Source organism: Macrotis lagotis, chromosome 7, assembly GCF_037893015.1.
Source record: "Macrotis lagotis isolate mMagLag1 chromosome 7, bilby.v1.9.chrom.fasta, whole genome shotgun sequence".
In the NCBI taxonomy this organism is placed as follows: domain Eukaryota; kingdom Metazoa; phylum Chordata; class Mammalia; order Peramelemorphia; family Peramelidae; genus Macrotis; species Macrotis lagotis.
This window is the reverse complement of record NC_133664.1, coordinates 222,037,123-222,061,381: the sequence shown is the minus strand read 5'-3', so window position 1 is coordinate 222,061,381 and position 24,259 is coordinate 222,037,123. Positions and strand designations below refer to the sequence as shown.

The following is a 24,259-nucleotide window of genomic DNA, read 5'->3' as shown; positions in this document are numbered from 1 at the left end:
GTGGCTAGGTGACACAATGGCCCTGGAGTCAGGAGTACCTGAGTTCAAATCCAACCCCAGACACTTAATAATTACCTAGCTATGTGGCCTTGGGCAAGCCACTTAACCTCATTGCCTTGCAAAAAACTAAAAAAATATATCTTCTACCCTGCTTGATTATTAAATCAGAAGAGAATTTGTTATCATTAGAACTGACCATGATGAATTCTTCCCATAGGTAATAAGTGTTTTTTCCACTCAATAGCACTAATTGCTACTCTTATTGGTTATACTAATCCCTATTTTCTACAAGGTTCTTATGATGCAGCAAAGCAGATAAGACCTGAAGGAGAACAGGAAACCACATGAGCAATTCAGAGTTAGGATGAAAGCCATGTGGAGGAAGGCCTGGCAGAAACTTAAGAATCCACATAATGAATCAAAAATTTCCTTCATCTACCTAGACCTGAGTTTGACAGCTATGTCTTTTACCCCCTGCTAGGGCAGCTGTAAGAGATAGTTGTATATGCCAAAAAGTATGGGGTGATTGAAAATTGAAGTTCTTTTATCTAAATATTGTTATTAATGAGGGTTAATTAAGATAGGGAAGAAATGATCATCTCATCTTCAAATGCCCTTTGTTTAGGAAGCAATGGGTATTGTGACTGAAAGACATCCTTTCCAACTTTCTTCCTTCAGTACTTTTATTGTTTACCATCTATAACCAATTCTCTAAACACAGTGGTCTTTAAACTTTTTTGATTATAGCCCGTCAGTAAAAAAAGTTTGAGCATATACCTTCCCATGTATAATTATTTAAATACTGTACTAATACTTATATAGCTTATACAAAAATAGAACTTTAGAAAAGAATCCTAGAGACTGGAGTTTTTTGAATGGGAAGTGACATGATTAAATTGTGTGCTATAGAAAATGTACTTTGGTAGTGGGATGGAGAATGGATTGCAGAACAAGAGACTTGAATGGGGAGGGGGAACAATAATAAGGTGATTTCAATGGAATGAGAGGTAATAATTGAGAGATGATTCCTTGGGTAGAGAAAAAAGAATAGACGGAGAGATGTGGAAGAAATGACAAGATCTGGCAACTGATTGGATGTGTGGGGCGAGGGACAGTGAGCAGGCAGGGCCAGTGCTCTATCCACTGTGCCGTCTAGCTGCTCCCTGCTATATATAATTTTACATGTTTTTAAGAATTACTGTCAACAGAAACCAGAGAGGAGAAAGTAGGTTTCAGGGTTGGGGTGATAAGCAACAAAGTCAAGTGCTTCAGAGTGTTCAAGAAGGACTAGAATTGAGAAAAAATACTCTCTCTTTCCCTCTACCTCACAGAGTATCTTTCTTCCTTTAAGATGCAGCTCAGACACCAGCTTCTGTCTGAAACCTTTACTGATCCCTCCACTGCTAGTGCATTCCCTCCCATAATACCTAGTAGGTAATTCCTTTGTCTGTGTGTATATATCTATATGTGTTTGTGTATGTTTATGCTATACATGAATTTTTTTAAATTTTATTTATTTTAAGACAATGGGGTTAAGTGACTTTCTGGAGGCCACATAGCTAGGCAATTATTAAGTATCTGAGCCTGGCTTTGAACTTGGGTCCTCCTGACTCCAGGGTCAGTGCTCTATCCACTGCGCCACCTTGCTGGCCCCTGCTATACAAAATTTTACATGCTTTTATTTCCCTCCTTAAAATGTAAGCTCACTGCAAGCAGGGGCCTTTTAATTTTTTGTTCATGTACTGGCCCACAGGAAACAATGAATACCTGATGACTGGTTGCTTGATTGTGTGAGGAGTCAGGGATAACAAAGAGATTGAGAATTTAGGAGATTGGAAGGATGGTGGTATCCTCAATGGAAACAGAGAAGTTTGAAAGAATGGTGGACTTACATGAATGTTTGGGCTTTAGAGAAGCATGAAAAGAATTATATGAACTGATGCTGAATGAGGGGAGCATAAACAACATTGTGAGTTGATCAACTTTGATGGATGTACCTCCTCTCAGCAGTTGAGAGATCAACGATAACCCTGGGAGACTGGTTATGGACAATGCCATCCACATCCAAAGAAAAAAAGAAGGGTGGGTTCAAGATCAATGAAAATATAATCCTACCAACTGTGCCTGATCATCTGTGTTGTTATTTACTCTTCGTCATTGAAAAATGAAAGTGAGGTAAGAAGTTTCTCACTGAACTCAGAGATGCTGCTGAGGAGTACCTAGAGCAGCCAGGAGGTGATGGTTGGGGGGGGGGGGGGGGGGGGCTGTAGGAGTGTTATGGGAGTAGGGAGATTTTGCCTGCTTAGCTGTTGGTGGTAACTGAATTGGGTTAGGTTCACTTCCTTGAAGGGCCTTTCGGTTTATACAGTCCTCAAACTGATAATTCCACTGATCATAACACTCCACTGTCTACACACTTTCACTTTCCTTTTTGTTGCTTCATATGTTTTAAAAAGTGAAAAGAAATAAATTAAAAGTTTCTGAGTTTTTGAAGCAGAAAGCTAGAATTTTCACTAAGAGGTTCAGGACAGAAAGGAGATTAGAATAAACATAGGAGGGTGGCTAGGTGGCTAGGTGGCGTAGTGGATAAAGCACTGGCCCTGGAGTCAGGAGTACCTGGGTTCAAATCTGGTCTCAGACACTTAATAATTACCTAGCTGTGTGGCCTTGGGCAAGCTACTTAACTCCATTCACCTTGCAAAAACCTAAAAAAAAAACAAAAAAAAGAATAAACATAGGAAATATCTTGACATTTGGACTCAATATCCGAGGTTTATATTGGAAAGCCAGGAGAAAAGTGGAAGGAGCTTAATAAACATAAAACTATTAGAACAAATATAAATGATTTGTTTTTTAAAAAGTCATTATATGAACATTTGAGTTTACAAGACAAAAAAATAAAAGAATAATCATTCATATGGAAAAGAATTCATTTTGAGGTTCCTTTTTAATATGTCAAGCTCTCCTACAATTAAAATATGGCATTATTTATAAAAATTTATAAACAACTTTTTTGGGGAAAACATCTACTTTCTAAAGTAAATAATGTGTCATCTTTATTAATTTAGCCAACTCCAGCATAGCAGGAAGCAGGGATAAATTCCAATTCCATAGGGGCAGGTTGAGTATTCATTTATTTTATTCTTTGTGATTGGGAAAAAGTATGAAAATATGTGAAAATATCTTGGGAAATATATCAAATATAGCCACTTGGTACCAGCACTTTAGAGATGCAATATAACTTAAGTTTTCATAATACCCAAGTTCACAAGCCCATCTCTTCAAGACCCCTCCTATCATACCATTAAAAACCATCTTTTATACCAGATTTGACTTCAGTAGGATAGAACTTCCCCTAACTGATTTTCCAGTTTTCTTTCTTTCGGATGTGAGAGTCTTCCCTCCCTACCACATCTTTACTTAGGCAATTCCTAGGTAAATAATTTTATTTACCTAGGAAGACAGACAAACTGTACCCAAGGCTTTGTGAGCTGACATGGACAGAAACAAATACTCACTCTGTCCCCCTTCCCCCACCCCCAACCTTTTTATACATACAAGATGAGAGAATATGGATGGATTGCACTTTGCAATTATTGAAAGGAGTACCCATATTGAGGAGATCACAGCACCATTGAAGTATCAAAGTGTATATGTGTGTGTGTGTGTGTGTGTGTGAGAGAGAGAGAGAGAGAGAGAGAGAGAGAGAGAGAGAGAGATTGAGAGTCCCGGGAGGGGGTGGGGTGGGGTGGGGTGTTGTGAGCACTTGTAGTCTCACTGGGTTGCTATGGTGGTGTTGTTTGACTAATCACATGTGCAATTGAGGTCTTCTCTGTTGGACCACCACATATGTATTGTTTCCTCACATCCTACCTCCCCTTTCAGAAGGTATTTTGTTTTGTTTTGTTTAAAACACAGGAGAAAACCCTGATTCAATCTCCTTGAATTGTATATACATTTTATTTCCCCATAAAGTGTTGATTTTAGATTGTTGCTTTCTTCATCCCAAAAGGGAAGGAATTCCAGGGTATACAAATTTTGGAGAGTTTTGAAAGGGTTTGTGAAAAATCTAACATTAATTCCTCCATTATTTTCCTCTCCCCCGCCCTGAAAAAAAAAAAACTATTTCCTTTTCTCTCTTATCTTGTCTAAACATTAACTGAAATACAATAAACAGTTTGAATGTTTATTGGTCAATGGTTTTTATCACAATTAAAGACTTAGAAATGAAAGTGAATGTTTAGGAAAAGGACTAAAACTTTTTGGCCTCCTTTGCTCCACCCTCCCATTCAAATTGCCTGGCAAGGGATGGAGAGGAGCAGGGTGTTTACTTACCCTCTGCTTTTTCTGTGGAGGAAATCGAACAATAGATTGTAAACTCCTTGAAGGCAGGGACAATCTTTATTTTTCTTATTTGTAATCCCAGTGTCTGGCACATAGTAGTAGCTTAATAAATGTTTATTGAATTAAATTGAATTACATTTCCAATGGCTCCTAAATCTCATTATCATTTCCACTCTGTTTTGTGTTCTATAGCCTAGATTTCAGCGGGATATGTAGGATTGCAGCATAACATACTTCCTACTCATGTCCTCTCAGTTCCTGCCTGAGGTCTGTTGGTCTTTACCCCAATCAGCACTCCTTCTTTCAGCAGTTGCCCCTTTGATTTCATAGTACAGTCTTTAAAAATTGAGAAGTCTATCTGTAGTTACTGAACATTTATGACAGTTTATTTGCTGCTTACTTTTTAAACACATTTTCCCTATGTGTTTCTTTTCTTTTTTATTATTTTATTTAAATCAGTCAACAATCAATAAACAGATTAAGTGCCTATTAGATGCCAGCACTGTACACTTTTCCCCGCTCCCCACTGAACAGTTTAAACAATTTATTTTACAATAAAATTCAGAGTGCAGAAAAACAGATCCAAAACATTGGCCTTCCTTCATTCTAGATTTTAAGTCTATTATTTCTCTAGTAGGAGGGGTGCAACTTTCATTGTTGACAATTCAGTTTTTTCATGATGGTTAGCAATAAACAAGAAAGATTAGACTTGGAACTTTCTTTATCTTCCCTGTCAATCACTCTAGGCCTGGCACTCTGTCCACTATGCCATCTAGTTGCCATAATAATAATATAATAAATATAATATGCTATATTGTGCTATGATATAGAATATAATATTAATATTAGCTAACATTTATGTAACATTTACTAGTTAGAAACTATGCTAAGCAATTTGCAAATATCTCATTTGAGTCTCACAACATGAGGTACTATTATTATCACTATTTTACAGATTAAGAAACTAAGACAAAAGGAGTTAAGTAACTTGCTCAGGCTCATACAGCTAGTAGATGGGTAAGGGTAGACTGATCTCAGGTCTTTCTAATTGGATCTGTTCTATCCATTGCATTACCTTCTGCCCCATAAGAAAGGATACTCAGCAAGGTTTATGACACCTAGTTGTGATTATAAATGACCTCCCTCATCTCTATATAGAAAGAAACTGTTCTGGGCAGCAAACGCAGTGATGCAGATCCAAGTCTGAAAGGGCTCTAACCCCATGGTTGATCATTTTTAATGTCCTTAGATGACCAAGATGTTAACCGCAGCCTTGAGGCCACTAAGAAATGGATCATAGTGCAAGAGCTATGACCTTTTGCCACATGAATTAAAAAAAAGTCTTAGAGACAGTTTCTTTGCCTTTAAAGGAAAGAAATGGCCTTACCTAAAAGGCAGTGTGGTGAAGTGAGGAGAAACCTAATAGATATTGATCCTATCATAAATGATGAGGAAAGAAATTATAAAAAGAAATAAACCTTGGGATGGGTCTTGAAAGAAGTTTAGGATTTATGTTTCTGGACAAAATAAGGAATGGTATACCAGATAGGTAGTTTAACATAAAAATAACACCAGGGAAAAGCATGACTTTTCAAGGGTACAGGTCAGGTTGGAACAGAGACCTTCTAAGAGATGAAGTTGGATGCTTGGAGTTTGCATTTGTTAAGCAATGAAGAACTTAAGAGATTTTCAGCACCCAGGTAAAAATAGTAATTTTGGAAATTCAACTGTCTGCAAGATAGACTGAGTCTTAAAAGACCTTTAGTTTCTAGACAAATGGTAATTAAGGTTGGGGATGGGGCAGAAGTTGCAGAAATCTAGGACATAATCAAAAATACTTTTTAGAAAAAGGAGCAAAAGATAAATGTTTTTCTAATACATATTAAGTGTGTTTTAAAGTCTAAAAATAAAAATAAGACTCCCTAATCATACTATGGTAAATTCTGTGGTTGAGGATTTTATTTTCTATCTTCCCTTCACCCTGCCCCTTCTGGTATGCAAATTATTAGGCAGCCCTTGCATAATTTAACTGTCATAGTTAGAACTTCTAGGTTAAATAATTTGCATTCTAACTACTTCTTACATTTTTATCTTGTCTAGTCAAAAATGCAAATTTATACTTAAATTACGGATTAAATGAATCCCCTCTGATGGGAACATAAACAATGAAAACCCTCTAATACTGTCATCTGGAATCATTGTTATTTCTAGGTTAGTTTCTAATTGTGATTGTGCCTTTCTTGGAGGAAGGAAGTGAGGAGAGATGAGGCAACTGATAGCATTTTCTTTTTGATTCAGGTCTATTTCAAACTTCAAGTCTGTCTGAGGCTACAGATTTCTCAGAAATTGAGTCCTAAATGTCCATTGAGCTTTTTTTTAAGACCATTGCTAATGATTTGAAGTATGCTATTTTTAAAAATCCCATCTTTTCCCCTAAAATCAAGTCACTGTCCTAAGTCAATCAACCTTTCCTGAGAGGAAAAAGCTTCTTTCTGAATCCTGCTTTGAGTTCTTCAAAAAGACACTTCTTCCCAAGATTCTGAGTTGTATAGACTTTTCCCAAGAAGCTCAAGGGATAATAGGAATAGTTCCTTCAAGGGCATAAATTAAAGTACTTGTTAAGTGGAAGTTGTTTCTTTTTCCAGTTACAAAAAGAAAGAGAACCCTAAAGTTGAGAATTTAAAATACTTGTAACAATTTTTTTCAATTGTTCAGATAATCAGTAGTTCATAGTCAGTTAATTACACTCCCTTATTTTATTGCTGAGGAAACTGAGGCCCAAAGAGCTTGACTCACCCAAGCCCATACAGATACTAATGGACAGGGGCAGGATTTGAATTTGGATCTGATTGAAAATTCATTCTGTACTTTCAATACAGTACAAAGGTTATAATTCAGCTGACCTGCTTAGGATGCCATTCCTATCTTTCATTGTTGGGGTACAGGTTTGAGAGAGAAGGCAAAAAAAAACTAAAGGTAGGAAAAGGAAAGGAGACTGTTGATAGTATAGTCAAGTTTCTCTTCCTAATCTCTAAACAAAATCAAGAGGTGACATTACCCTTGTTCTTATCATTCTTCTGTATTAATGTCTACACATACAGATACTCAGTTTTTCAGGGGTTAGGTGATTGTACATCACAGACCCTTGGGAGCATGGGTGAAAGAGGAAAATCATTATTGATGAAGGCAAGACAATAAGAGCAGACATACAACCTATTCAGTTCTGGCTAGGAAGTACTAGAATGCACTGGGTGAGAACTTTCAATCCACTTTTTATCTTTTAAAAAAAAGTTGATTATTTGTTCATATACAGTAGGCAATTTTGGAAAACTATGAAATAAAGTAAGAAATTTGTAACTACTCTGGTGGCAATGGATCAGTGTCTCTTCCTATATTTTGCTCATTTATTGAGGAAAATGTCACACTTGAATCTAGTTGTAAAATTGACTAGTGTTCCTTCTTACCAATCATTTAGTTTGTCATGAATTTTTCAATACATACTAAGATTTCTACCAAAAACAGGAGAAAGAGTTTACAGAGTCAAGTCTACTGCAAATATCTTATCACATTCCTTCACTTATCCCTTTCTCAACTCCAGCCAAAGGTGGAAGTGAAAGAGTGTGATGTATTTACTGATCTGAGTTTTGAGTTACTTCCAGATTTGCCATATCTGCCTACCAGGTGGAAGAGAAATAGAAAAGAGGATTTAGCTTCAGGTAAAGTACACCTGGAGAAATGAGAAAGGAGCCATGCACAAATGCAGAAGAAGTGGCTTTTTCTGTTTGTTCCTTCTAATGGGATAGCTTAAAGACTTAGTGGGTAGAAACTATTCCATAGTTCATTATTGCTCAGTTGTGTTTATAAGGCTAGGACTGACTGGGAATGCTTTTGTCTCAGCATCAAAGCCAGAAGACACATTTCAAGTCTTTTCAGTTTGTTTTGTAATAGTTAAAGTATGTGGTATCTGTAGCTTCGGTTGAAGCTGGGCCACACTTGGGCAAGAAGGCTTTGCCAAACTTTGGTGAAAGAAGGTATGTGACAGAATTAAAGGAGAAAGTATAAAGAATTGAAGATTCCATGAAAAGAAAGAAGATTTGAGCAAGAGTTTTACTCTTTCAATAAAAAGAGAGGGGCAGCTAGGTAGCACAGTGGATAGAGCACTGGCCCTGGAGTCAGTAGTACCTGAATTCAAATCTGGCCTTAGACACTTAATAATTACCTAGCTGTGTGGCCTTGGGCAAGCCACTTAACCCCATCTTGCAAAAACATTAAAAAAAATATAAAGAAAAATCAACAAAAAGAGAGTTGAAGAGGCAGAATGAGAGAGGGTATGTTATGAATTGAGCAGAGGTGGGTATCTTCATAGCAGAGATATTTTATTGATACAAAAATGGAGGAAGACATAAGAGAATGGAAGCACATTTAGGTAGGCTTCTTAGTCTCCATAGTGTATTAGTAGGTGGAGTCAAGGATGTTTGGACAAGGAAATCCTTTGAAGCTTTTCTCTTGTCCTCCTGAGCTGGACTTGGTCCCCTCCCCTCCATAAAGCCATTAGCTCCTGGTGCCAGCCCTATCTCTGGTCCATCTCTAGTGGTTCCATTTGGTGCTTTCACAGACCTCCTGCCCTGAGGGATAGGGGATGATTTATTGGGGGGAGACATCCTTTGGAGGAGGAGAGATGGGAAAGTAGGGAATGGGAAGCTGTTAGTTTGCTAGTATAGTGGCCAGACCATTTCAGAGATAGTTCTGCATGACAAAGAGAAGAAGCAAGTTTCTCCTTTGATGTGCTTCCTGCTGGTCCCACACACCTGCCTGTTGGCTTTCTACTTCCCCCTCTCCCAAAGTCCCAAACCTCTTCTGAGACTGAAGAAGAAATCACAAGAGGGGGTGGGGAAGAGGCTGTGTCCCAGCTTCCCAGTGGCCAGCTTAGGGTCATCTTCCTCTCCCGTGGCCCTGGGACTCAAAAGCTGCCTCACCTCAGAGACTTCTGACCCAAAGCACCTGCTGCCCTCTCCCGGAAGGCAGAGACCCAGAGCAGCTGGAACCGAATGGTGAGAGGGATTGGGGGGGGGGGGTGTAAAACTGAAGGTGTGAAGGGGTCCTGGGAATAAAGCTGTTCATTTGGGGATGTGGAGTCATGGCCTAGAGGAAGGCAATGGGGGAGGGGAGAAGGGAGGAGGAATATTTGTGAAACTTGCTCTAATGATATAGGACATGAGGTTCTGGTACATTCTTGAGTCTCTCTTTGAGGGTTCAGAGCAAAGGGTTTTGGTTTCCGGGGGAAGATCTAGAGGGAGACAAGGTGTGCATGCCTCTCATGAAGAAACTTCAAAACTGCTCATAAGACAGGCTGTGTTGTCTCCTGGGGCAAGGGAATTATGGTTACAGAATAAAATTTGAAATTGTTGGGATCCCATTCTTCAGAGATGCTCCACAGAGGCCCCAGAGAGCAGAGTAAGGAAAATAGAGAAGACACAGTGCTATGTATATGCACATACCTATGTATAGGCATTGCAATTGGCATGCATGTGGATATGTAACAAGGTGGCTATTCTATGTCCATTCATGTGTACATGTGTTCACATATGTGCATGCTTGCATGTGCATGTGCATGTGCTTGTGTGTATATATACAAGTTGTCCTAGAAGTTTTAGTGCAACTAAAGCTTCATTTTTAAAACTTTAGTTTATAGCTGCACTAAGATTTCTAACTAATGGTGTATATGAAAAAATGCATGCACATACTTTTCCACATATCCCAGGGCATACAAAGTGTTAGTCCTACTCTTTCAAAGAAATTTGTTAAAAGGACCCCAACTTTTCTTCTGCATTTTAAGATTCAAAAATATTTGTGTGGTGAAGGGGGTGGGGGGAGTTCAGTTTTGAAGGAGAGGTTATTTGAATCTTCCTGCCTCCTTCTTCCTTGAGTGGACTTGTTAGGGCTATCTCCAGTCTGAAATTAGAGGTATGAATGAGAATGACAGAGATCTCTCTCAATTTCTTTGGGGAGAGTACTGCATAGAAACATCTGTTAGCCCTGCCACAGTCATATTTTCCTTTTCCTGGTTCTCTTTTCAACCAACCATCATTCCCTCTACAATCAAATATTAGGTTGCTTCTTCACTTCTGTCCACAATATGAGGGACAAAGACTTCAATCAAGATTCCTGAGCTAAACAGAGGAAAGAGTTGGGGTAGTAGATCCTTTCTATGGTGGGCTTCCAAAAAAAGAGAGAGACCAAAAGTCCTGATTTTCTTTGGGGGCAATAGAACTTGACTCCAGGTTTGGTGTTCTCCTGTTAGAGACTCTCCTTTCCTCGTCCTCCTCCTTCTTCATCTTTTCCTTTCTTTTTGTTCCTTTCTCTACTTCTCTTTACCCTCTCATAATTTTTAAATATATATTTTTACAACTACAGAAATAGTTTTCGGTATTTCATTTTTTTGTGAGGTTTTGAGTTCCACATTTTTGCTCTCCCTCTCTTCCTTCCCTGCTCCCCCTGGACAGCAAGTAATCTAGTATTTTCCTCTCATCTTTCTGGTGTTGCCTTCAACTCAGCTAGATTCATTTAAACTTTCCTATTTTCTTTAGGAGGTTCTTCCTTGGAAATTGTCAGTCCCAAGTGTTTTCCCAAGGCATTGGAGTGGGGTGACCCCCAGGATGCCTGGGATGCTGCTGTTATTCTCCACTGCTCTGCTCTCCTCTCTTGCAGAAGCTAACTCTTGGTGGTAAGTGAAGTGACAATAGAAGTCCATATTTCAGAAAAGAAGATTGAATGAGAAATTGTAAACTTATGTGTCATGTAAAAAAAATGTGTGAAATTTAACAAGGTAGTAATAACTAGCTATAGTGTTCAGAGCCCTTGGTCCAGAGCCAGGAAAATCTGAGTTGAAATATACCTCTGACCCTTATTCGCCAAGTGATCATGGGCAAGTCAATTTCTTATTTGCCTCAGTTTCTTCATCTGTCAAATTGAGATAATAAAAGCACAAAATTCCCAGGATGGTTGTGAGTACCAAATGAGGTAATACTTATAAAGAATTTAGTACTATTTCTGGTACATAATTAGCACTAAATAAATGTTAGTTACCATCATCATCATCATCATCACTTATATCCCTTCTGTACTTCTTTTTTCTTATGTGCATTTTAAAAATGTTTTATCATCATACAATTACTCACCTTTTACCCAGCAATAGGAATTCTCTCTTATAACAACTATATAATTATGTGTGTATACATATATTTGCATATAAATATATATAGTCAAGAAAAATAAATTTATATAGTTACATTTGAGGATAAAGATCATCTTCTGCACCTCTAGTCTATCTCCTCTCAACCAAGAGGAGGGAGGTATATCATCATTTTGAAGTCATAATTGATCACTACTTTGGTTAAAATCCTGAGGTAGTCTTTCAAAAGATGTTTACCCTTATATCATTATTTTAATCATTGTGTAAATTGTTCTTCTGATTCTGCTTACTTCACTCTGCATCAGTTCATAGAAATGTCCATCACTTGAGATATTTTTTGTGGTAGAATGATATGATAAAGTCAAGTCTAGAAAAATATGACTTAAAATCAACTCTAGCTCTAAAGGAAAAGAAGATTCTCTTTCGTTCTTGTTCCAGGGAGAACAGAACTCTTATTCTCTTTTTTAAAGTGTCAGTATTAAATATTTCCAGTGACACTATCTACTTAGTTCTACTCCTATCCCCCTTGACTTGGGTCTATTTTTTCAGAAAACATCTCCTCTTATCCAAGGTAATCCCCTTAGCCTACATTCTTTTTTTTTTTAGGTTTATGCAAGGCAGTGGGGTTAAAGTGACTTGCCCAAGGCCACACAGCTAGGTAATTGTTAAGTGTCTGAGGCCAGATTTGAACTCAGGTACTCCTGACTCCAGGGCCAGTGCTCTATCCACTGCACTACCTAGCCACCCCCCTTAGCCTACATTCTTGAACCTTTTCAGATCCTCTTCCACTAAGTGAACTTTAGGGACTTTTTCTTTTTCTCTTGAATCAACAACCCTCCCCCCAACCCAAGTTATCTTTCTTCCTTAGAGTTAATTCATATAGGGACTAAATATTAGAGACAAAGAGAGGCAGACTATTATACTTTTTAATTCATTGTCACTGGAAGATCAAAAGGGCTATAGCATGGGACTCTTATGCTGCCATATCTCATCTATGAATTTCCCATTTTTTACTCAGATAGCAGATTCACTGCCTTTCCTTACAGCCTTGAAATTACATCTGATAGAAAAGGCAGAAGTTTAGAGATCTTATTCTATGAGATCTGAGAATGAGGAATCAAGGGTTGGAAGGGGTGAAGTAAAAACTCAGATTTACAGGAAGATAATTATATTTTTTGGAAATACGTATTTTCTAGAAAATTTATAGTTAGAAAAATCTTTTTTTTTGTCCTTTTTCTTGTAGGTCTTTGGCTATGAACCCAGTACAAAGACCTGAAATGTTCATCATTGGAGCCCAGCCTGTATGTAGTCAACTGCCTGGGCTTTCCCCTGGCCAGAGGAAGCTATGTCAGCTCTACCAGGAGCATATGGCATACATTGGGGAAGGAGCCAAGATGGGTATCAAGGAGTGTCAGTATCAGTTTCGGCAAAGACGTTGGAACTGCAGCACTGTGGACAACACTTCTGTCTTTGGGAGGGTCATGCAGATAGGTAAGGAATGAGATGCCCAAATAACTGTACAAGCATGGTCTGAATATCCAAACATATCTCAAGCATATATGGCTCATCTCATTAAAGACTGGCACAAAGAGAACTCAAATGCTTATTGGAGATACCCCATTTAGGTTTGAAAGAAATAGAAAAGAAGGAGAATTAGAAGAGACTTTAGGGATCATTCAATCCTCCTATTTTATAGATAAGGAAATTGAACCTTAAGAGAAGAAGCATCTTATCCAAGATTACACAACTACCTAGTGGAAGAACTAAGACTAGAACACCATGTCTTCTGACTCAAATCCAGTGCTTCACTTTATCTATTAATAATGTGTAGAAGAGAGTTAGTTTTAAAAGTTAGTGAATGCTATAAAGACCATATATGTGTATATTAACTTTTGATTTCGTTCTAGCCCTATGTCACAGATCTGAGGGAAAGGTTCAGAATAACTGAAGAAATTGAGTTCTGGTGGATTAGGAAATTCATTTACTGCCTTCAGTGTTCTCTCTCCCTGATGCCTCTTTTTGAATTCTGAATAAATGTAGCATTCTTGTCCAGCTCATAGACTGGTTTGAAGAAAGGAGAAGCTGTGATTTATTGGTTATCATAATTAATAACAATTATGATGTGTCCTAGATTGGTTGGCCATAGTTTTTTTTTTTGGGGGGGGGGGGGTTCTGGAAGCAAAGAGGATGGAAGAGGGAGATCTGAGACAGATTGAAAAGACAACATCTTCCCTTCCTCTAGCTCTTTCTTGGATTTCTGGTCAAAGATGCATCAGCTGTCCTATTGCTTGGATAGAGGTGTTATATGGGGTTTAATTGTGTTGATTCCTTTTGAAATGCAATTCTCCACCTGGCAAGAAATTGAGAAATCCGGGTGCTATTCTACAGGGTCCTGTCCTTAGGACCATAAAGAGAGGGTGTTAAAATATTAGCCTTTGCTGGCTTTACCCCAGGCAGTTTCCCACACCAATAACTGTGTCAGCAGCAGTAGCTTATCCCTAGGAATGATCATTAGCATATCATGGGGCTTCTGGGTTTTAGTGATTTGATTCTACTGACTTAGGAAGGTTAGAGGGTTAGACCCCTGGGAAGGGGATTCAGTTGTCCTTCCTCTCTTGTGCTGGTCTTCCTCCTCTGCCCACTCTCTCCTCACATCCCAAACTAAGCAAATAGGGGTTGAAAAAAAAACCATTTCCATCTGTGTACCTTTCCTGCTTCCTTCTGCACCAGGTTAAAATTAATAAATGAGTGTAAAGAAGTTTTTATTTATGTCCATATAGAGTATGTGAAATAGTTTACTATTTCTCAGTTCTTCTTTAATCCATTTGGTCAATTCCCCTATCTTGAATGCATAGCACTCTTTACAGGACTTCATTTAGTTGGAGGAGTTGTGTAGTTTTGTTGGCTGGGTGAAGTGGGAATTGAGTCAGTTTTCCAATAAAGAATAATTTTTGTGAGTGTTGAGGATAATATAGGGGTTCTATTTTTTTAAAAACCCCACCCGGTCTCCTCTCCAAAATGGAATACAAAGATGACTGATGACCTTATATTTCTCTATTGTGGCATATGGAAACATTACTGAATTTGAATGTGTAAAGAGACCCATGTTCAAATTAGTCCTCTGACTATGCTACTATGAGCAAGTCACATAAACTCTCTGTGCTTGTTTCCTCATCTATAAAATGGTGATAATAATACCTATAAATACCTACTTTACAGTTATAAAGATAAATTAAGATAATAAATATATATATAAACTACTCAAGCTTAAAGTACTATGTGAATGTTAACTATTATTGGCTTATATATGTCACCCCTTTTTTACCTTTACTTATAAAACTGTCATAAGACTTAGCTCCTTGGAAAAATTATCATACCTTTCTTTTATAGTGGTAGGTATAGTAGAAAAACATGGATAGGAAACTTAGGGCTCCTATCTTGGCACTGAACCTTTTTTCCCCTCATCTTTAAAATGAGAGTTTGATCTAGACAATCTCTGTAGAGCCTATTACATCTAATATTGTATTAATATTATCCTAAGACTATTTACTCCAATTCAACGGTCTTCTCACTTTCCTCTTCCAGTTGCTGAAAAATATGGCCATTAGGTGGCAGTAGAACAATAGGGAGTGACCCCCTGACTTCTTCCCCAGTGTGGAGCAACCCCCCATGGTAATTTGGGAATACTCCAATTCTGGGCAATGTGAAGGTAACTCATAAAGACAATGTTATACAGTTACTGTTGAGTAAAGGGCAAACCCTGGCTCAATGGCTGCTTGTCATTCTGGCTTTCATCCATAGGGCAAAGAGAATTGACTGAATTTTTTTTTTAAAAAAGGTTGCTTTCAAAGTGGTTAGTTACTGGTTCTCAAATCCTTTATTATATAACCCTCAAATCCTTGAGGGAAGTAACAGTATCATATATTCACCAGAAAACTCTTCAACACCGAAATGAATCCATTTATACAATGAGAACTTTTTCAATATAATTACAATTGTTCATTTGTAAGGGAAGATTTGAATGTATTTTATAAAAACTGATGTATTGTATATATACCCATTACTGACTCTTAGGGAAACTCTTAGGAACTATTCAGAATGGGACTATAACTTCCTTACTTGTTCTTCTAAATTTCTCAAACTCTCTCAGGGGCCCTAGTTGCCATCTTCTCGATCTCATCTCCTATACTCTACTTTGATGCAACAAGTTCCCTAGTAGGGTGGAGTCTCATTGCTGACTCAGAGGGAAAAATCCCTGTAGTTGAATCCCAAGAGCTGCTTCCTAAAATCATCTGGGTTTTTCTTGATCCTCTCCCATCCCAGGAGTGATCAAAACCTGACCCTTGCCTCTCAGGGAAATTAAATAACCTAGAATGGTTTGGTGTCAAACTTTACTAAGTCCTCCTTGCTTTTCGGATAACCAAGAAATAGGAGCAAGGAAAAATTGGAAATTTAGGATGTCTTCTTATTGACCATAGAACTTCTCTTCTATCTTTTATCAGGTAATTGTACCTAAAAGATTTGGAATAAAGCAGTGGGGTTTATATGTAAATCCTAGCCCCTTATGAACCGTAAGAGTGCTGGCTTAAGAATTCCACCTGATTTATGAAGTTTTAAAATGACTCATTGTTCTGGGAAATGATCATGGGGAGTAGTCTTGTTATTCACTGGGGCTTACTAAGGAGGTGGTGGATAGTACAGCCATTCTGGGTGTGGTCCAAAAATGCTCTAGTTTAGGATGAATCTAACTTGTGCTTGGAGGTTAACAGAGAAACCAGAACTTTGCCCAAGACACTGACATTTAGAGAATGTAGGTCGCACCTTGAATTACAGTTGATTTAGAGACCTTTACAGTTGTTCCCTGCATCAGGCTGCTTGCCTCTGGGTAGTCTTACTCTATGAAGAGAGCCAAATTATCATTGTTCCTACTTTGACTATTACCATCCTGTTGAGTTGTAGAAGTGAGGAAAATATGTCTATGTGGTGGTGTAAAGCAGAATTTATTAGTGGAGCATTGTTCCTGTTGTTAAAAAATGACCTGTCAATAGTGTTTCTTGACTCCACTTACTCCTCTCATCATAGACACAGGCACAGGACTGCCCAATATAGCGCACTTTCTTCAGAGAGGGTGCTGTGAAGTAGCTCAAAGGAAATGTGAGATGTATGAGTTTAGAGAATCCTCCTCAGCTGTTCACATGGACTCTTTGTACCAGACTTGTGGTAGAACTTTCCAAGTTTATATTGGGCTGATCAGCCACAGTTGGACACACAGCAAGACTCTAACATAGTGATGTCATTTTGGTCCTCTTCAAGAACAAAGGACAACAACTAACCAACTAGCCAATCAATATTTCAATAGTTCAATGCTATTCAATCACTTGAAAACTCTTCATACACTGAAATGCAAGAATTAGTATATTTATAAGACCCAGTCCTACTCATCATAATAGCACTGCAAACTAGTCTCATCTGATGGATCTTGTTTAAATCACTGGGATAACTGGGATCACTCTACCTAGTCCTGGTCCTGAGAGCTTCTTTTGAAGTACAATTTTCATTTGAAGTTTATGAATTTGTTCTATCCAATTTATCTTAGAATTCTTATGGTGGAAGGGGAGGGAAAGGAAGAGCTATGTTCTGTAGTTCCAGGCTCACTGTCTAATGGAGAGATTCAGCCTCATTCATCATTTCTCTTCTCTCTTTTAGGGAGTCGGGAGACTGCTTTTACATATGCTGTGAGTGCAGCTGGTGTGGTCAATGCCATCAGCAAAGCCTGTAGGGAAGGGGAGCTTTCCACCTGTGGCTGTAGCAGGACTGCCCGGCCCAAGGATTTGCCCCGGGACTGGCTCTGGGGTGGCTGTGGGGACAATGTGGAGTATGGCTACCGCTTCGCCAAGGAGTTTGTGGATGCCCGGGAGCGAGAAAAAAACTTTGCCAAGGGCTCAGAGGAGCAGGGCCGTGTACTAATGAATCTGCAGAACAATGAGGCTGGTCGCAGGGTAAGAGTCCCACAGAGATGGTAATATATATAGGTAAAAATATATTCCAGGAGAAATGTGACTGAAATGAACTGACCCCTTGGACTTGATGACAGATTCTTTATCTTTGAGAAAGCTCTTTGAGCTATAAGACACCCAAGGGTGTACATTAAAGGAACAGGGCTCTGGCTCTCTAGCTAGCTAGCTAGGTCCTTGTAGTAAAACTAAAGCTGAATTAATGAGGTGAAGTTTCCTGGGAAGGAATAAATTTGGAAGTTCAACGTTAACTCACTGATAGAAATATAGTTATGCCTAGCATTATGAAATGAATTCCTAAAATCGATTTTTTGATAAACCAATTCATATTTTATAATTCACCAAGGGAATCTTGACATTTTAAAGGAATCCTATTGTAAATTCATTTCTAGAATGAATAAACACTCCTAATAGTTTTTATGTAATTCAAAATGTTCAAGTATTTCCTTGGGCATAACAAAATTCAACTATATTTTTACAAATTAAGTAAGTATACCAGGTCTAACAGTATACTATGGAATAAAATTCAGTTTTCCCAATGCCTTTTCTCACATTAAATAACCAGAGACTGGTTTGATTTTGTTCTGGCTCAGATAATAAAGGACCAGTTTGTAATGATATAAGAAATTGTTAGATTTTAGCCTTGTCCTTGATTATCCTTTATTATAAACTAGATCAATGAGACTACAGCTGACTCTAACTCTGCCTAAAAATGATCTCCAACCCAAAGGATATTTTTTTAACTCATATCCTCCCAGGAGTTCACCTGTATTAGACTGATCATTTGGCTCCAGAATTTGAGATATCAGAATCTTCATATGTGCAAGACTGAGTATTAGGAAGAGAATAGTTAAGGGGATAAATTCTTAAGCTAAGAGCACTTGGGGACTAATGTGACCCAGGAAGGAATTCAAGACTTAGAAAGCTATTTCTGCTTCCTGACTTGGCTCTTAGCTAATGGGACAGTGCCTCCTCTCTTGGAATCACAGATCTTCTAAGATCTTCTTAAGCTTTCAAAGTCTGTGAGATTTTTGTCCCCCTAGCAATGCATTAGAAACAACTGCTATTTCAGATATAGTCTTGACCTATCCACTGCTGGCTCCTCATTTTATTGCCCTAAATTGTTTATTTGTTTACATCAGGTTGTTATCTCAGCAGGGCCTTTCCTTCCTTCTGCCTTATTTCTCTCCTAGCACACCTTCCTTCTCCCTTGACCCCTCCAAATCTCTTCCTGGGTTCTTTATCTCTTCCCTAGTCCTGTCCATTCCATTTTTAGTACTCCTGTTCCTTCCTCCTATTTATCCCCTCTTGGCTGAACTGGCCTTAGTCTTTAATCACTCTCTGAGGCCAAAGGCCTTCAATTCAAAAAGCATTTATTATGTGTGAGGTACTCGTCTCCTATCTCCTTGTACTGTTTGTTTGAGAAGGAGGAATTTAAAATTATTAGTTTGCTGCTTTTAAAACTTGATTTTGTAGTAGATCAAATGTGTGGCTTCTTTATGGTGGGTAAATCTAAGGGCTACTTTGGTATTCACTTTTAGAGGTAACTTCCTCTTATTCATTCCTAGCAAGACTGATAAGATTATTAAAAATTGCTTTGTCAAATAAGAATTAAAAAACACTTTCTAGACTTTGAGATACTTGAAAATTTCAAGTCCACCATAAGATAATAGAAGAGATTCTGCTTTAGATTTAGTGGTGAGTGAGAAGTAGAATATTGACCCACCTATCATCTCCTGCTCCTCAGAGAATGGTTCCCCCAATGAGTAGCCTAAAGACATTTAGTCATTTCTGTCTCTTCAAATTTTATACTTAGGAATATTTATTGTATGTATATATATGTTTGTATTAAAAACAAATATAGAGCTGTAGAAGAATGAGGAAACTGAAATTAGAGATAACTTTTCCTATGATCACACAAGAAGAAAATGGCAGAGAGATTTGAATCCTAAATGCAAATTCCAGCACCTTTCCCTTGATATCATACTACCTATAATATGAATATTGTGAGGGCAGAGATTACTTGGTTGTTTTTTTCTTTATCCCTAGTTCCAGTCACTGTAGTATGCTTAATCCTTATCCAATTAATTTATTTGAATTGACCCTCTTTCTTACTTTTGCTGATAGTTACTTTAAAAAGCTAAAGATCTGAGGGGCTTGGACCTTTGCTGTTTTTCTTCTGTTCTCCAGGAGAAGCCTGCTTGCTACTCTTAATAAAGACTAGTCTTTCCTTTCCTTTCTATCTCTCTTTATTCTTCTCTCTTTAAGCCAATGATTTCTCCAAGTGTGTTCCAGGCACTCTTGAAGGTTTCCAAAGTAAAAAATCTATTTTCATAACAACAGCAAGATATTTTAATTTCTATATGGTAAATATTGACAAATAAAAACCCACAAAAACAAAAGCTCTTTGGGGGAATCCCCAATAATTTTTAAGAATGTAAAAGGGTCCTGAGACCAAAAAAGGGAAAAGAACCACTACTCTCTCTATTCTCTTTAGAGATAGTTATCCTGTCTCTGCCTATCCCTTCTCCCCGCAGTACTTAGAGATAATGTACACAGAGTTCTTGGCCCTTAATACTTCCTTCCCTTCCAGTCTCTCCAGATAGACCCCATCCCTGTGCACTAAGGACCATTTCCAATGGAATTTCAGGATTGTGGACCCAGACACAAGGGATTTGTTGCAGAAGGAGTAATTATGGGCCCAAGCTTTGAAGTGCCTTTTTGTAAGGGGTGTCAGTTCCTTTATGCCTTTTGCCTGGAACTTTCAGGACTAAGCCTCTTGTCTTTAAACTTGAATAGGAGTCTGAGGAGTTTCTACCCAATCTTCCATACCCTAACCCTTTTTATGTCCAGAGACTGGTTCTGAAATTTTCTAAAAGTGAAGGGATATCCATCACTAAAAGTCTTTCTGGGTGACCCTAAGTAGGCCATCTGGACTTTTAAGATCATCAGTTTCCAAAAGTGTAGAATAATATTCCACCAGATGGAGTTAAGAAGTCTTTGACAATTGAAATATTAGTTAATGATGATGCTTAAATGATTTCCTAACACCTGCTGGGATTTTTCCATGTAACAGGACAAAGACATGAGAAGTCTTTTTTTTTTTTAGGTTTTTTTGTAAGGCAAACAGGGTTAAGTGGCTTGCCCAAGGCAACACAGCTAGGTAATTATTAAGTGTCTGATTTATTAAGTGTACGGATTTGAACCCAGGTACTCCTGACTCCAGGGCCGGTGCTTTATCCACTATGCCACCTAGCCACCCTGAGAAGAAGTCTTAAGTAAAATTCCCTGAGACTGGAGCTCTGACTTGATTACAGAGTGTTTTATTTTTCAACATGTGCATGCACATTAGGATCTATTGTCCTGTCAAAGTGGTTCCATTCAACACTTCAGTGATTTTTTCATTGAAAGTCTTTTTTTTTTTTTTTTAGATTTTTCAAGACAATGGGGCTAAGTGGCTTGCTGCACACGGCTAGGTAATTATTAAGTGTCTGAGGTCGGATTTGAACCCAGGTACTCCTGACTCCAAGGCTGTGCTCTATTCACTGTGCCACCTAGCTGCCCTGAAAGTCTTTTTAAAGCAGCACACCAACCTTTAAATTTTGGTCAGGATGATCCAGGTGTTCATCTAAACTTCCAAATTGTTTTGATTCAGCAACTTTCTTTTATATAAATTATGCTCTTAATATCCATTGGAAAAACCATGTCAGAGTTGGAGGAAGAGGTCCAAGAGGTCCACCTCCCACAAGAGGTTCACCTCTCACAAGAAGAGGTGGTCCACCTACAACTGTAGGCTCAAGTAGACTCAGGATCTATGAGTCTGACCTCAAAGAGAGGTGAGGCGGGCCACATACTCTGTTGACTCGTTTTATTCCTACCCCAGAGTTCCAGGGAAAATTTCCACATCAAATTTAGGGACTTGCTAGTAAGGATTACTTCATTTTTTGTGTTCATCTTCCCAGTGACTAGCACAGTTGAAAGTGCCTTGGAATCAGAAAGGCTTCTCTCCATATGTAGCCTGATGGGTTGAGCCTATAAACTTCACTACTTTCTTGAAATTAAAAAATATATAGCCCTCCTTCCCTTCTTAGGTTCCCTGCTACCTTTAAAAAAGATACCTTTTTTGAAGGGAGGGATATACCTTGAAGTGATTCACTATTGATAAATCTTAGAAACTCTAATCATGTGATGATCAGAGGAAAAGAAAACTGTCTAACTTTTCTAATATGGTTAATTGAACTGTAATTTTGTTTCTGAAACTTAATTTTATACCACTCCCACCATCCCTTCTAGATACTTAGCTTATAGGTGAAAAACCTCAGGGACTATAAAGACATTATTAAATGTTTTAATTTACTAATCAAAGAATTAGGAAAAAAAATCTCACATAAAGAAAATTTCTCCCTAGGACTATTCAGTACCATATTCATGAGGTCTTAGGCAGGTCCTCCTCTTTGACTTTCTTCTTTTCCTTTACATGCAGGCTGTATACAAGATGGCAGATGTGGCCTGTAAATGCCATGGCGTCTCAGGATCCTGTAGCCTCAAGACCTGCTGGTTACAGTTGGCTGAGTTCCGAAAGGTCGGAGACCAACTGAAGGAGAAGTATGACAGTGCGGCCGCCATGCGTATCACTCGGAAAGGCAAACTAGAGCTAGTGAACAGCCGCTTCAACCAGCCCACCCCTGAGGACTTGGTCTATGTAGACCCCAGCCCGGACTACTGCTTTCGCAACGACACCACTGGCTCATTGGGCACTCAAGGCCGGCTCTGCAACAAGACTTCAGAGGGCACGGATGGCTGTGAGCTGATGTGTTGTGGTCGGGGCTATGACCAATTCAAGAGTGTCCAAGTGGAGAGATGCCACTGCAAATTTCACTGGTGCTGCTATGTAAAGTGCAAGAAATGCACAGAAATCGTTGACCAGTATGTTTGTAAATAATCAGACTCTTCTGGCTGTCTATCCCCTCCCATTTCTTCTATTCCTGCCCCACTGCCCCCCCAAAAGTTTTTATTATATAAATCTATATAAATATATTTTATATTTCTATAAATAGATGAATGATAAATAATTAAAAGAAGAAAATTGAAAGGAAATGCTTATTTAAGAGGTACTGCTTCAGAATCTCTCAGAGGATTGTACTTGGCTGCTTTTCTGCTTTGTGGAGGTTCCAAACATTAGGAGTGGTGAGGCCTTTTTTGGCCCCTTTGACTGGTATTCTCAGGATATGGAGTTAGGACCTAAATACTACCATAGTCTCAAAAAAAAAGAGATGGATAGAAGGAGTAAATTGATGGAAAAGAGGATTTTCTCTCTCTAGTAGTTTGGAGAACTTGTGATTATTCTATTACCCCTACTACAGAGCCAAAGGCACTGTGTGAAATGGTTGGAGGGTTTTTTTAAGTTTTAAGGGTTTTGTTCAGAATGTAAATTGTATCTGTGAGAAGCCTTGTTCTTTCTCATTTCCCTCTGTGAATGTGCATATGCACACCCAGAGGTTCAAGGTTGAGAAATGAAGTGTCATCTTTTTCCCCCAGGACTGCCTGGGCTCTAGCACCTAAGAATTTATATACAGCCCATTCTAGACTCATCTTTCAAGTTTCTGATCTCCCTACAAAATCCCTTTTCCCAGAGGGGGAAAGGGCCATTTAATCTGACCTGTCAGGAACTGCACCTAACTACAAAAAATCGGGCACAACACAACTGAACTAATTGAACTTCATTGTGCTTCCTAATGGGAAGCAGAAACTGGTGATGCTGCTGCTGCTGCTGCTGTCTCCCCCATCATCCTGAACCAAACATGATGCATAGATAAACCAGGATTGGCTGTCTGACCTTAATCCTTGTCTTTGTCCCAGATGTACAATTTCTTTTGGGGCTTAAATACCATTCACTGAGATTTCTCTTCACCTTTAAGGAACACTACTGACTCTCATTGTGTATCTTAAAATCCAGCTATAAAGATTGATATCTAGTAAGTAGAAAAAGGTATTGAGTGTGAAATGGTGATTGCTCTGAATCTTCTTCTGTAAATCTGAGAGTAACTGACAAAGATGAAATTTTACTAAGTGAACTTTCCTTTTGGGCTTCACTGTGCAAATTATTTGCTATTTGTTTAATGAGTTATCGGCAAAGCACAAATGAAATTAGGGTCTCTCTGCATGTTCTTTTAAGGAAGGGGAAATGCTACCCTAAAATTTGGATCTTGGAGTTAGAATAAAAAGGATAATGGGTTTAGGGGGTCAAAGATGAGAGATTAGGACAAAAGGAATTTCCCTGGATAGATATGGAGATGGAGAGAATGGTGCTAGCTAAGAGAGGGAAATGGAGTTTGAGATTGAATTAAGGATTGCCTTAGAAGGCACATTCTAGGGTATAAAAGATCAAATAAGTCTCTGGGATATAAGTGCTTCTGAAAAATCTTGTTAGGAAGTATTGGGATTATGGGGATTCAGAACAAGAAATTGATTTGGGGGCTGATTACAAATTTCCACTTTTTCAAGCATATGTGTGTAAGAAAGAGAAATTTTATGATGCATGTCAGTCATGAGGTGTGTATTTGCAATGAGCTCCTTTTCCTATATAATGATAATATGTATACTTTGTATAATATCCAATTTTTCTTTGACCACTTAGCTAACAACACTTGTAAGATGGCTGGAAGTAGTTGGAGTATAGGCTCTGGCCATAGATCAAAGTAAAGACTAT

General features: G+C 38.4%; 1 protein-coding gene across 2 annotated transcripts in view; it reads left to right on the top strand.

The window, feature by feature from the left end:
• Window positions 1-24,044, top strand: part of WNT5B (Wnt family member 5B) — a 157,392-nt gene extending 133,348 nt beyond the window's left edge. For both annotated transcript variants that reach the window (XM_074194997.1, XM_074194996.1), the window contains 4 exons: window positions 10,932-11,068; window positions 12,780-13,027; window positions 17,243-17,535; window positions 22,034-24,044. In XM_074194997.1, coding sequence (XP_074051098.1) covers window positions 10,932-11,068; window positions 12,780-13,027; window positions 17,243-17,535; window positions 22,034-22,492 — 1,137 coding nt within the window. In that variant the 3' untranslated portion in view covers window positions 22,493-24,044. The remainder of the gene's footprint in view (window positions 1-10,931; window positions 11,069-12,779; window positions 13,028-17,242; window positions 17,536-22,033) is intronic.
• The last annotated feature ends 215 nt before the right edge of the window (window positions 24,045-24,259 follow it).